General features: G+C 34.9%; 1 protein-coding gene across 2 annotated transcripts in view; it reads left to right on the forward strand.

Annotated features, from left to right (window-relative positions):
- Window positions 1-7,381, forward strand: part of LOC126370991 (alpha-tocopherol transfer protein-like) — a 31,226-nt gene extending 23,845 nt beyond the window's left edge. For both annotated transcript variants that reach the window (XM_050016187.1, XM_050016188.1), the window contains exons 4-7: window positions 325-580; window positions 4,116-4,226; window positions 4,748-4,884; window positions 5,471-7,381. In XM_050016187.1, the coding sequence (XP_049872144.1) occupies window positions 325-580; window positions 4,116-4,226; window positions 4,748-4,884; window positions 5,471-5,600 (634 nt within the window). In that variant the 3' untranslated portion in view covers window positions 5,601-7,381. The remainder of the gene's footprint in view (window positions 1-324; window positions 581-4,115; window positions 4,227-4,747; window positions 4,885-5,470) is intronic.
- The last annotated feature ends 7,145 nt before the right edge of the window (window positions 7,382-14,526 follow it).

Genomic DNA, 14,526 nt, shown 5'->3' on the forward strand with positions numbered 1-14,526 from the left:
TTATTATGACGGCGATACAGTTCACTTACTTACCTGTCAAACAGAAATCTTTATCTTTCGGTAGATATATCCCACCCCAATTGGGAATAGATACAGTCGTCAGCTTATGATACGTGTAAAAGTAAAATTCTGCAGATTTTAGCACACACGTTTACATCTATCACGTTTTTATCTAGTGGTTCACTAACAGGCTATGCTCGGTGAGGCGTGGGTTCTAGGCGGACTAAGTTCATGTTGCAACGGATGTACCTCTGATTATCCTTTAACTATACCATCACCAAAAACCTTTTAAAAATAACATTTCCCTATTTTTCTCCATTCCAGTGACATGCTGCCCCTGCCAGGAAAAACAAAAGAGAATTACAAGGTGTTCATTTACCGGCTGAACAACCCTGAACTGGACTTGTTCAACTTCGTGGACGCAGTAAAGGCATTCTTCATGTTAGCCGACACCAGGCTGACGGAAGACGACGACATCCCAGCCGGGGAGATACCCATATTCGACTCCGCCAATGTCACCCTCAAGTTCATCGGGAAGATCAATCTGTCTGTCTTGAGGAAATATATGCTGTACACACAGGTTGGTAGCTGTTTCTTCATTTTATACAGGCTGTTAGTGAGTGTACCGAATACTGAAGAGGATAATTCAGCTCATTATTCTAACTTAATATCACGTGGAATTTTCTGTCGCAAAATGCACGATATTTTGTGTTTTCTATATTATTTTCAATTCCATACTTTTGAGATAGTGACATCGAAAAATCAAGTGGGTTTTCCCCCAATCATCGCTCTCAGTATTCGGTATGGTATCACTAACTCTCTGTATAAGTAATCACTTGGAGTACTTTAACTTTTAATATAGTTCTTAAGTATCCTTGTTACTTACTAGCAACTTATAGACTACGGTCTGAATTTTTTTATTGATTTATTTAAAGTGAAAATGAAATTTTATTTTAAATTATTTAGATTTGGATGTCAGGTAGGTCCTTCTTCTTTTTATTAATAAAATGTTTTATTCCAAAGTTGGATAAGACTCGAACTATCTAAGGGCAATTGTGTAATTTGGTTGCGCTTTTGACATAAAATGACTTATCTAAACGATGCATCGTTTGCATCAGCAGAACCCATTAAAGGGTCATTTGTTTACACAAGATGTTTGTTTACATTAACATTGAATGGTTTTGGTGAAAGGTAGGAATACGCAGTAGCGAGGTGCGCGTGGTACGCGGCATCTCTTCGAGCATTTCTTCAATTAGGTATACCTACGCTCTCCACGGTCACACCCCCAATACTTCATACAAAAAACCTAGTTTCACACAGACACTAACACATTGACGTTATCGTGCACGCGCATCTGTGTGTGTGACGTCTGATGCCCATACGATTGAAGACGAAAGTAAGATTTGGAGCGAGGTAAAGCTATGTTAGCCGCTGGTGGGGAGCGGAGAGTTGCTTTTCTATACGTAGTATCATACCTTATTCTATGCCATGATATAAACATTAGTCGATTTTTCGATACACCCGGAATGCAACATTGAGCTTTCGAAATATTTAACTTTGCTCTTGAATATTCATAAAACAGATATTTACTAAACAACAACCATTTTTACATATTAAGTAGTCTGCGTAATTAATCAGACCGAATACTCAACACGTAGAGATTTGATATCGTCGTTGCCAATTGAAAAGCTCTTATGTGTCGTCCTCACCAAATTTCTTTTTTGTCAGGATCGAATAGTATTTTGCTCCTAAAACATTCAGTACAAACTCTTATGTACGTAAATATTAATTATCTTTTAATATTTTTAACACACAGTCATACAAAAAAGTAATTCAGGCGAATGTTTATTTTTTATTTCTGTAAAATTGATTTTAATAATGTGCAATCGGGTCAATTTTACATAAGCTTGTAAAGCCTTCAAGACAAATCAACTTTAGGTCAAGGCGATTGACTATCATGCATGTTACATTCTTAACTTATCCGTTTTATAATCAGGAGCCTTTCCGCACGTGCCTAGGTTCTGTAATTTTTATTTAGTTTGAGGAAAATTGAAGCTACAAACTGAACAGATAAGCGCATACATCAGTGCAGTAGGTATCTATATAAAAGCCAAATGTCTGTGTATAAAGAGTCAAGAGACAATACCAATATAAAATATCCGTACAGTAAATATAACGTCATATTAGGAGAAGGTAAAGGAATGACTTCCATTAATAATACATACATTACATTTATAAATGAATAGAAAAATGAATCTTTTATCGTGTGGGTTGTGAGGTGGATTACCAACCCCATCAACCCTGGTGTCAAGGTTACTATTGAACCGCCAAAATATGGCTTTGATACGACTACGTACTTACATCAGTAAGTAGTAATCGGGACCAACGGCTTAACGTGCCTTCCGAAGCACGGATTATCTTACATTCGGACAATCAGGTGATCAGCCTGTAATGTCCTAACCAAACTAGGACCTCCGGATCGTGAGCCCATCGCTCAAACCACTGGACCACGGAGGTCGTTAATAATAACATAATGTAACTTAACCTCACGACTAATCTAAACCGTGGTAGTCAAAGGTACATCCATCGCAAGATGAACTAAGTACTCACACCTCACCGAACTTTCTGTTTAGACTAACGTGAGAGGTAGGACCACGGAGGCTGTTAATACCAATACGAAATGTGTGTACAGTAAATATAGAATAATGGGAACTTTGAACGTCATATCAGGAAAAGGTAAAGGAACGACTTCCATTAATAATACTTACATTTGTAAGATGAATATATAAATTAATAAGAAAATGTAAATGTAGGGATTTAGGTCACAATACATCTTGCTAGGTCGCAGTGGCCATTCGGGCTGCATCAGTTCGAGCCCTCTCAAACTCAAATAATAATAGAAGATGAATAGAAATTGTCATCATAAAAAGATTAGTTTACTTACTAATAACTGCAATATTAAGTTAACAAACTAAAATTCATTGTTTTGAATACAAATATACTTAAAACACACAATAACGGGTTCTTACTGCGTTTAAATCAGGGATATGAGACTCGCGATATTTCGACACTGTTTCAAGTGCCATGATCACGGGATGTCGTCCTAATTTAAACGCGGTAAGAACCCGTTATTATTGTTTTCATTGTGATAATAACCGCGTAAACCTAAAACAATGTACAAATATATACTTTATTGCACCAACACAAAAATAAATAATTACAAAAGACTCTTAACTAGAAACTTTTTTCTTTTCTTGGATCTATAAACTTTTTACATGTGATCACTGCATGTGCATTAATATTATCGCTTGTTGACCTTTTGGCTAAGATTAAAGTCTTGTTTTGTAACTAAAAATCTCGTGCGTGGCTCGTGATAGCCATTAGATTGGATAATCCCATTTTTTACTCTGATAGCGATCGTTATATTGACGTCATGTTTTCTTTCAACGGGTAGAACAAGTTGTCGGCGTAATTTTCTAGCTTTTTGTTTTCTGTAAAGTACTAATAATAATTGGGGTCTTGTTCAACAATAATTCTAAGAAACAAAGTTTGTAAATTTATTCAAGCGTAGGCTTCTCATTGGTTTCCTAATAATTTGTATATTTTTAACTCAAACGCCGCATTCAAATCAACCCTTAGTGTGGTAGCATGGTTATTAACAAGTTCACTTTATATGAACCACATATTATGAGGCAATAAATTTTAACTCATACGTGCATATCTATTGGCACACTGCGGACACTTCATACAAAAACACACACGTGTGGTTTCACACACGCGCGCAATGACCATCTATGTGTGTGACGTCTAACGCCCATACGATTGAAGACTAAAGTAAGACTGAGGGGCGGAGGGGGGAAGGAGATCCTTGTATATTTGTATATTAATCAGATGCCTTTAACTGTCTTTATCTTGTTTCCATTTCCAACGTCAACAACGCTCCAATATTTACATAAGACAACAATCAACATAAGCTCACGACTACATATACCCCGATTAGGATAGTCAGATGTACCTACATCCATCGAAAGATGAACTAAGTAGTCACACCTCACCGAGCTCTCTGTTAGATCAACATTTAACCGAAAGATTTACATCTTTTATTTTTATTTCAGGAAGCTATCCCGATCCGACTGAAGCAGGTACACATCATCAACGCTCCGTCGTACATCAGCAAGATCCACGCCATCTGCAAGCCCTTCCTCAAGGCAGAGGTCGCAAAACTGGTAAAATGTTTTTCAATACCTATAAATATAAGTTAGTAAACATTAGAATATAAGTTGCTTGAAACTAGTAAACATTAGAATATAAGTTGTTTGTTACTAATATATATGGATACAGTCCGAATTAAATAAATTGAATTTGAATTTGAATCTTCTGTGCGGGCAGACGCAGGTGCAAATCCCAACACGGGCCTAAATGAATGATTTTCGAATTTGATTTCTGATTCATTTTTGGATCATAAATGATTATCGTGTGTTCAGCGGTGGAATAAAACATTGTGAGGACACACACATTCCCGAGAAATGCGTTTCGACGGCATGCGAGTTAATCTGTATTGGATCGGTTTTCTTTCGGGTTGGAAGGTCAAACAGGCAGTCGTTTCTATAAAAAATCTGCCAGATCTTCAGGTTAGGTAAGCGGACCTTGGGAAAAACGGGATAACGCTATACGGTGATGATAATTCACAAAAGACAAATAGGTAATATAATAGTGTGATGGTGAACGCTTGGTTTCCTCGTTGCAGATAAAGTTTCACGAGCCCAACTCAACCACGCTGTACAAGGACATCCCCCAGGAGTTACTACCCACAGAGTACGGCGGACAGGCTGGCTCCCTCGAGCAGATCAAACGACACTGGATCAAGAGGATAGAAGCCAAACGGTCAGTGAAGGCCTTTGGGCCTAGATTGTATTTCACCTCTAATAATTTAAGAGCTAAGTACTTCTGACTGAGATTGAAGAAAAAGGATTGCGGAATTGAATTGCAAAAGTTTTTTTTTAATCCAATGGGTTTGCTTTTGACACCATTCTGCCTCTAAAAAAAAAGAAATGTAAAAGTTTCTTGGTGCTTATTTAAGATTTTTTTTCTTAAAGGATGACTTTTATGAAATACTTACCATAAAGAAAATGTTTTGTTCTACCATCACCCAATACTAAGCTCAAATTATATTTTTGCTTTTATCGCGCCTTTAGTACCTACCCAAATCCATTAATAAAGACACTGCGTTCCAGGACGTCACTCCGAAGTATTGACGTCCTAAGGTGGTAATTGCACAAGTGACAGGTGGTTTTTTATATTTTTACTTTTGGTTTTGTTAATTTTTAAATATTGTAGTAACTAGATGTACCTGTCTGTCTGGGTCTGTGGTGTCCGGGAGTAATAAATGTTTCTTTCTTTCTTTAGATGTATTTTTTTTTAAGTTTTGAGAATTGTTTTTTAATATTTATTTTAAAACTTAATTTTCTAGGGATTGGTTCCTAACCAACGACAAGCGCTGGGAAGTGGACGAGGGACTACGACCCACCAACTGTCGCGACGACAGGACCGACAAGGTCCGGGACCTCCCTGGCTCCTTCCGGACCTTGGCACTTGACTAGCAACTAAATATTGCTCATACTTATAGACATAAGCCCAAACTGTGTTGATTCGACAAGCATGAATTCGTTATTTTAAAAGATTCCATGTAATTGAATTTTTTGGGGACCAAAGTGGTCTAAAAGTGGGGTTAATATGGACAATTTGTACATTTCGACTTAACATGATGCACTAACTCTTTAAATATTGCTGTTTTGATGAAATGTGGCCTTTTTGAATCCCCGGATTTTATTAGTTTTCATTCACTTGTACATCTAAATTGTGATTTCAAGTATTCTATATTACTTACCTTCTTTGTTTTTGTATCATGCTTACTACCGAGCTTAATATCCGTGAAATGGCTGTTTATGATTGACTGCGAGCGGATAAAACTTGTTGGTTTATATATTATTATTTGCTATGTACACGAGACATTGTGAAGTAAGTAGAAATTATCTAAAATAAGGGCAAATTGTACCAGGCGTCCCATCCTGCCACAAGATAGTCTTCTCGATGTTTCTTTGATTTCATGTGGTATTTTAAATTAACATAAGCTCACGACTATATCGCAATTGGGGTAGTCAGTAGATTCATCCACTAATCATGAACTAAGTACCCACATCACACCGAGTTTTCGTTAGATTAAACTGATATATTTATTACTTATATTTATTACTTATATCTAGTTTAATTATTTTTTTCTTCATATTGTGGATACATGTTTAACTTCCTTTTGAGATAACTTGACACATTTGCCACACGTATCGTACCTATCAATCAATGCAATGCTGAGGAAAAAATGAAATTATTTACGACATCACATAAAAACCTCAACAATAACTATTTCTCCACTATTTAATGGATGTTATTATACATAACCTTCCTCTTGAATCACTCTTATCTACTAAAAAAACCGCATCAAAATCCGTTGCGTAGTTTTAAAGATTTAAGCGTACATAGGGATATAGGGACAGAAAAAGGAACTTTGTTTTATACTGTGTAGTGATAAAAATAAATTGTTAGATACTTATATCTGTCCGCAAATTAGAGTAAAACGCAATTTCTCTTATAATGCTTACCTGTTGAGAAATGAAACTGCAATGATCGTAAATAGCTTACCTAAGCCTGTCGCAAAACTAGCCAGGTGTAGGTACTATTAGGTAACTATTAGTAATATCATTTGTCATAGTCTAGTTATGAAATTAGATTAGTAATTATTAAATAAACTACGCGTTGCTTAAATCATTAAGTGTATCGTACATTTATAGAAAGTTGTAAGAGTTAATTAGTATTATGCCAGTGGCGTCTCGTCGTTCAATTAAGAGTACTTTGCTTGGATAGGTTACCTTGAAGACATAAATCAATATTTTAGTTACCAATTACCAATTAAATATAGCAACACAGCGGAAAATAGCACAGTGTCGTGTAAATTTATTGTGCAAATAGTTTGTGTTTTGTTTAGAAATATTGTGATAAATAATAAAACGAAAGTCTGTAACATAGTACTAAATAAATAAACAGAAACATGATTCAATATTACATTAATATAAAATGCGAGTGTTACGGACAGTAGAGAAAATGAGGTCGCGGCTGGAGATAATGCGCGCAGGACCCGCTAGTTGCGAACCCGCAAATTCCAATAAGACTCCGACTTGAAACGGCATACGACACTTCTCTCATTTTACTTACGATTATTTTTCTGTTTGTTTACTTGTTTTTTCATAAAGTCTCTTTATCTAAGTAGTATTTTTGTTAATGTTTTTTACTGTAAATGGTTGATCAATAAACCAATTCTTCACTTGTATCGCGGGTTTTCTTCAGTCCCAGCAAAAACAAATCTGCATACGTAACAGCGATGTTTTTGTTGTAAGTACTTTAGTTTCCTTCTAGGACATGATGTCTCTTCAACATATCTTACAAAAATTAAAATTATTTAGTTGTCAGAAAAAAATGTTATAAAAGTATTTTTTTTACTAAAACTTTACCTAAGTTGCAGAGAGAGGTTTTGTTTTGATATAGATTTAGATATTTTATGATTGATTGTGACTTTTTAAGCCTATAGATTAAAAATGTTAATAGTTAAATAAAAGAAACCTATATAATAATGTGATAATGTAAGTGTGAAAGTTTTTAAAATAAATAAAAAGTTTAAGTATATATAAGTAGTTTCTATCTATCAGTACTCAACCATGCCACGTTGAAAACCCATGATAGCTAGATTCGATATGATTTTTGTGATACAAAATCACATTGAAAATGATTTTTCGATACCAAAAAAGAAAAAAAGAAAGATGATACCTATACTACCCATTACCACTACTACTAAGTACTTAGGTATAGGTCTACCAGAATCTGATGGCATAAAAAAAGTAAAACATAATTATAATGATTTTCATAAGGTAATGTTAAACTGTCAATTGTCAAGTCAAAGTTCAAGACCCGTAAGTAGGACTAGTTTTTTTCGGTATACTTGAATATTACAAATTCATAAATATATTGTTTTTCATATATACCTACTTATATTAGCTAGATTTTTCCCGCACCTTCGCTAGCGATATCCGTTGGAGCGATAATTGGTTAGTTTTTTTTGGAGGTGCGTTTTCTAAAGTTTAGTAAACAATTTAGCGTTTGTAATTAACTGGATAATTTTTGGTTATAAATAGAAGTTTGGATGTTAAATTTAGATAATTAAAATACAGTGGAGTTTATCCGAGTAAATTGAGTTTTCTTCTACATAAGCCTGCACTTCTGAGATAGTAATAATACTATATACTATATTATATATGATGTAAAAACATCATAATGTCCATAGTGTCGTTTTCATCCAATTACCCGAGCGTTGCTTACTATAGAAATTTGATTCCCCATTTGCCATGAGATTCTGGTACACCTATAGTACCCATTTTTCGATACAAAGTCAAAAACAAAAGAGAGAAAAAGAAAGATGATATACAACTTGTTTTGTAGTTTGACCTGGATACCACTTGTAACCGTAATGACGACCGGTTGGCCAGACATCTATAGATAGGTATGTAGGTACCTAATTACGATATTTTGAGGTCAATTTCATGCTTCTTTATAAGCATTATACTCATTTATAACATCTCTCATACAATTATTGGGATATGTTAAAAGACTAAGTAATCATACTAAAAACAAAAAGAAAAATATGATTTACTTATTGGCAGTAAGTAGAAAAATACAGGGGGGTTAAAAAGGCTACATCGAAGCAATTCATCTAAAAAAGCAATATTGCAATTTGACATTTGCTATACTTAAAAGTAAGTGCGCAATCCAAACAAATGCCAAATAGCAATATTGCTTTTTTAGATGAATTGAATACACACTACATACATAACATACATAAACTCACGCCCGTAATCCCTAGTGGGGTGGGCAGAGCCACAAGTACACACTCGTCTCTCTATTTCAATCGCTTTCTTTTGTTTTCCATCTTGCTCTACCTATTGATACCTCGACCAAAAATATACTGAAAAGAACCCAATATACTCACCTACCTGTAATAATACAATATCGGTAGGCAAATAAATTATTATACACTACGAACATAATGAGAGACTTTCAGGCTACGTTCCCCAAAAATAATAAAAATGGCGCGGTCGAGATTTAACTTGATAATTACCTATTTTCTCATTACTCGGGTACATAATTATTCAAAAATACAATGTAATGGCAGTAGCATATATAAAAATATTTGTTACCTGATTTTTAGATCACATTAGGTGTGTAGTTATGTTGCTAAGTACCTATTTTGTTTCTCTTTATTTTCATCAGAATAATAATGGGTGGAAGATGTAATTGTGCCTGGGTGTAATAAAAAGGGTCATCATTTTTACCCAAAAAATAAAGATTAAGATGCAAATGTTTGTAATCCATGCGGAAAATCATGTAGGCTAAATACTACTCCTATAATTTATTTTGGCAGGCATAAGTAGGTATTTAAAATTCTTCGCCGGAGTGGAATCTAAGTATAATAAAGGTGTGTTTAATCATGTAGGCTGGATGCCCGCGACTTCGGCTGTGTGGACTTTGTTGTCAAATACGTATTTAACACTTCAGCTACTAGACCCCTGTGACAAATATATGCGCATTTGGAACCTCGAGGCGTGCTCTACGCACACGCGTAGCTATCACGAAAGTTGTACCAACGAATGTGCTACCGACACGCCAGCTGTGTCTCGCTGTCCACACGAATGTGCGCACCGGTAACGCGTAGTGTGTTCATACAAACGCATCAACGGACCGGCCGACGCGCCACACCGATCCTTACAATGTCGATATAATAGGTTCTGCGCGGCCGTCTCGCTTACCGTGTGTTCACACTGCACTTATCTACTTAACTCCTTTTTATTGAAATTGTATAATATATTTCTACATATTATATACCTAACTTTTAAATTACCTTGTGTTTGTGCTTGTATGTGTCTTGTTCTGGTAATTGTATTGGTGTGTAATTTAACTTTTTTTTATGGGAATGGCCTGAAATATTTTTTTGTCCTATAAGTGCCTACCTACAAACCTTCAAAAATTAAAATAAACGCACCGAACAGCAATCAGAGCTATTCAAGACTACAAAGATTTTTAAAATTATGTGCTCCCAAAGTTGTATATTTGCTAAGAACCCGACAGAATTAAGTTGATACCACACGTCAAACGGATTGCATATCAGCGAGATGCCTGTTTTATTCGCCCGTTCATTCATTTTAAAATTAACAACTGTCAATCATCCGTCCCTTTCCTTTTCGGTGGATAAGAAAATGACGGGTATAACTTAAAATAAAATAGGAAGGTGTCTGCAGGAATCGGGCCAATATCGTCCGAAATACTTAGTATGAATGACCAAACTTGTCTGACCACCCGTATTAGGAGTTAGGTGTGGCCTTCTACCGGCCCAAGTTTAACGGTAGTGTCGTAACGTTATAATAACCCAACCGAATCGTAATGTGATGCTGGCGATAGATCAACAGCGACAATTGGGTTAAGTCAATGCAGTAGCCGTGTGGGTTTTTAAAATATTTACCTTACGTAGACAAACTGATGGCCTAATAGAAGTCAAAGTAAATCAATGAATATCTTCGGCTTTTATTGAGGCTTCAATACCTGTTTATAATAGATGTTGGAGGAGATGTGTTTATCGGGATTTTCCCGATTACAAAATACATAGCATAGGCACAACAGGGATGACCGTATTGTACTGATAAACTTTGAGGGATGATTCAGTCCATGATTCTGAGTTGATATCAAGTGGAATAATTTAAAAAAATACTTAACAAAAAAAATGAATTTTGCGACGGAAAATTCCACTTGATATTAACTCAGAATCATGGTCTGAATTATCCCCCTTAGCATTCGTTACGATGTTACCAACACTAGATATTATAAGTTCGTTCCTTCAAATTAATATGTTATGGCTGTTCAAATAAAGTGCCATATCGGTTGTAAATCATTACACGCCATCGCTTGTAACAAGAAACGCCTTTTTACAGAGATTGGTTGTCTTGTTATACGAGGTCTATACTTATTTTTGTACTTACCGTGTACCTTTTTTTGACGTGAGTTTCGTATATTTGTCGATTTGGAATTAACTATTTGGGTGTGCGTCAAGCTAGCGGCCTCAAAAAAAAAATGGGCACGAAAAAATAATTTGACCATACCAAAAAATAGTACTCTTATTGAAAAAAATAGTACCTGTTGTAAAAAAATTAGTACCATCACGGTTCTGGATTTATAGCCATGTTTTATTGCACTTGCTAGCTTGACGGTGAGCGAAATTTGGCGAGAGTTAACGACACGGTCTTTCGCTTTGATTTAAACGCCAAAAAATAGTACCGAAATAGTACTCACCCCCTGCAAAATACCGAAAGTAGTACTTCAACGGTTCCAAAGTTATAAAGGCAGTTCTTTGATCCCGCTAGCTTGACGTTTTGAAAATACCTATTATCTGGGGAACGCTTGCATACTTCAGTATGTAACTAATGTCAATAAACTCGTATGAAATAGTACTCCCTACCATCATAATTTTGATCCGATTCTCTTTGTAGAAATGTTAAAAAATCATCATAACCTATGCCATACATTTGTTGTTGATACAGTCACGTAGACAATTACATAACCTCACAATTTATTCGTAAGTATTGCCATTTTGGAGGTCTACCCTACCATTTCTTTGCACTTCAGTGCTGCTATTACAAAAAATTCCTATTGCATACACCCATATGCACAAATTTTAATAGAAAATAGCTGCATGGGTCTAGTTCTTAACGAAAACAATCTGTGATTTTAATACATCATAATACATTTTTAATCTGCTGTTTTATTTTATAATTTATGTTGGAATATATGTTTAGATATATTTAGTAGAATAATAAACTTCAGCATAATGGAACGTTAAACGCATCTGTCAGTGTCATTGTCGATCTGACATTGACATTCATAACCTCACTCGTTCTCTTGCTCCTTGCACTGTATGGCCGCCGGTTGTAATTTTGAGTTACCAAATAAAAATCCGCATTAATCTTAAATATCTCTTTTATTTGGCTCATAACCCATCAATTTATACCTTCATGTTGAATTTGTTACGGATCGAAGTGTTTGTTAATAAACAATTTGCAGTATTTGTAGAATAACTCAAAGAGTTTCAACAATGATATTACTTTAATCTAACAACCCTGGCACTTCACCAATTATTACCCAAAAATGGGGAAAAATACAGAAATCTGACAACATTCTTGACCATGTGTAATAATTTTGTTCGCGACTGTACTCGTCTTGATAAATGTATGACATAGGTTATAATGACTTTTTGACATATTTCTACAAAGAGAATCAGGTCCAAATTATGATGGTAGGGAGTACTATTTCATACGAGTTTATTGACATTAGTTACAAACTGAAGTATGCAAGCATTCCCCAGATAATAGGTATTTTCAAAACGTCAAGCTAGCGGGATCAAAGAACTACCTTTATAACTTTGGAACCGTTGAAGTACTACTTTCGGTATTTTGCAGGGGGTGAGTACTATTTCGATACTATTTTTTGGCGTTTAAATCAAAGCGAAAGACCTTGTTGTTAACTCTCGCCAAATTTCGCTCACCGTCAAGCTAGCAAGTGCAATAAAACATGGCTATAAATCCAGAACCGTGATGGTACTAATTTTTTTACAACAGGTACTATTTTTTTCAATAAGAGTACTATTTTTTGGTATGGTCAAATTATTTTTTCGTGCCCATTTTTTTTTTGAGGCCGCTAGCTTGACGCACACCTATTTGGCGGGAATGCTTAGATATTCTGTCGCAAGTTCGTAATACAACGAACCTCTCTTACCGCAACTTCCAAAAATGAATGAGATTATTATAAGTATCAGTTGGTATTTTAAAATAAGTAAATGCTCGTTTCTGTACGTCATTTTATTATTTACATAAGCACGTAGGTAACTAAAATCACGGAAGTATTCATCTATCTAAAATCAACTTTAGTTCAAGGTAATTATCCTCAGCCGTGTAAAATATTAACTAAAAACATATAAGTACAATCTTAAACTAAGAAATTATCTACAATTCACATCATAATACGGAACGTTACACTTGCTTAGTCATTTCCTTTCGTAAGTCTCCTTTGTCGAGTTTGATACCCGCACCTGTGTTTGGGTGAATCTCAAAATTTCAAGTTTGGTGGCGAAATTTCATATTATTTTTTCTTGAAAAATTGGGTTCCGACATGAAAAAGGAATTTTTCAATTCCCAATTTTCCCAATTTCCCCAATTTTTTCACGAAAAAATTATATAACAGTCGCCACCAAACTTGACACATTTTGCTATTCACCAGTTTACACGACTCATATCTATAGAGTAAGGAATAATACATTTATAAATCAAATCAAATAAAATTATTTACGAGAACACATAGAATACAAAATATATTATATTATAATATTAAACATATTATTAAATATTTTATAATATATTATTTATTTTATTTATAGAATATATTATTATATTTTATTTTGCACTGTCTATCCCGCTATGCTTTTATTAAATACATTTCCTATAAGTACCTAAAGGTTTCCTAGAAGAGATTGCTACCTTAGCCGCCTGTTGTACTATAAAACTGATTATAATTGTTGTGTTATAATGTTTATTAAGAGTTTTATTATTGTATTTGTATTGTAATACTACGTACCTTATCTCGAGTTTTATTATTTTGTTGGCAGTATGATATGCTTGACTCCAGTGAGTAAAGTATTCAAGTCGAGGACGTATTATGTCTACTTAAAATACCAAAATGCTCATCTAAGGACGAATCGAGTGGAGGAAGAGTCGAGTCAACATCTTAGAATACGGGTATTAAAAGCTTTCACTTTCATTCGTTATTAACAATACATATACTTGCTGTTTATACTGAGTGAGCGAGAGAATGAAAACTAGGATTAGCGGCATTCTGTATCAAACCGCAAACAAAATTTCGCAACCCAGCCTGCTGGGACCTGTTTAATAAAACTTACAATTGTAAATTACAATGACAATTTGATGTACATTGCGGAGTTTGTGATCACAAATATTTTTCAGTTTCATATTAGCTACGTAATGAACATCAATTTGTCGTTGTAATTTACAATTGTAAGTTTTATTAAACAGGCCCCTGGTCTTATTTCTAATTTCTGAACGCATTAAGCTATATATTATACTGCATTTGATGGCTTCTACACACCAAAAGCAAGACAAGGTCGGAAGCAGCTCGGGGCAGTGTTAACGCGTCCAGAGAGGTTAAAATAGCCACATCGAATCAATTCGTCTAAGACAGCACTATTGCTATTTTTGACATTTGTATGCATTGCGCACTTACTTTTATATGCGCAAATGACAAATTGCAATATTGCTTTCTTAGACGAATTGCTTCTATGTGGCCATTTTAACACACCTGTTGTCATAT

The sequence above is a fragment of the Pectinophora gossypiella genome, chromosome 11, assembly GCF_024362695.1.
Source record: "Pectinophora gossypiella chromosome 11, ilPecGoss1.1, whole genome shotgun sequence".
In the NCBI taxonomy this organism is placed as follows: domain Eukaryota; kingdom Metazoa; phylum Arthropoda; class Insecta; order Lepidoptera; family Gelechiidae; genus Pectinophora; species Pectinophora gossypiella.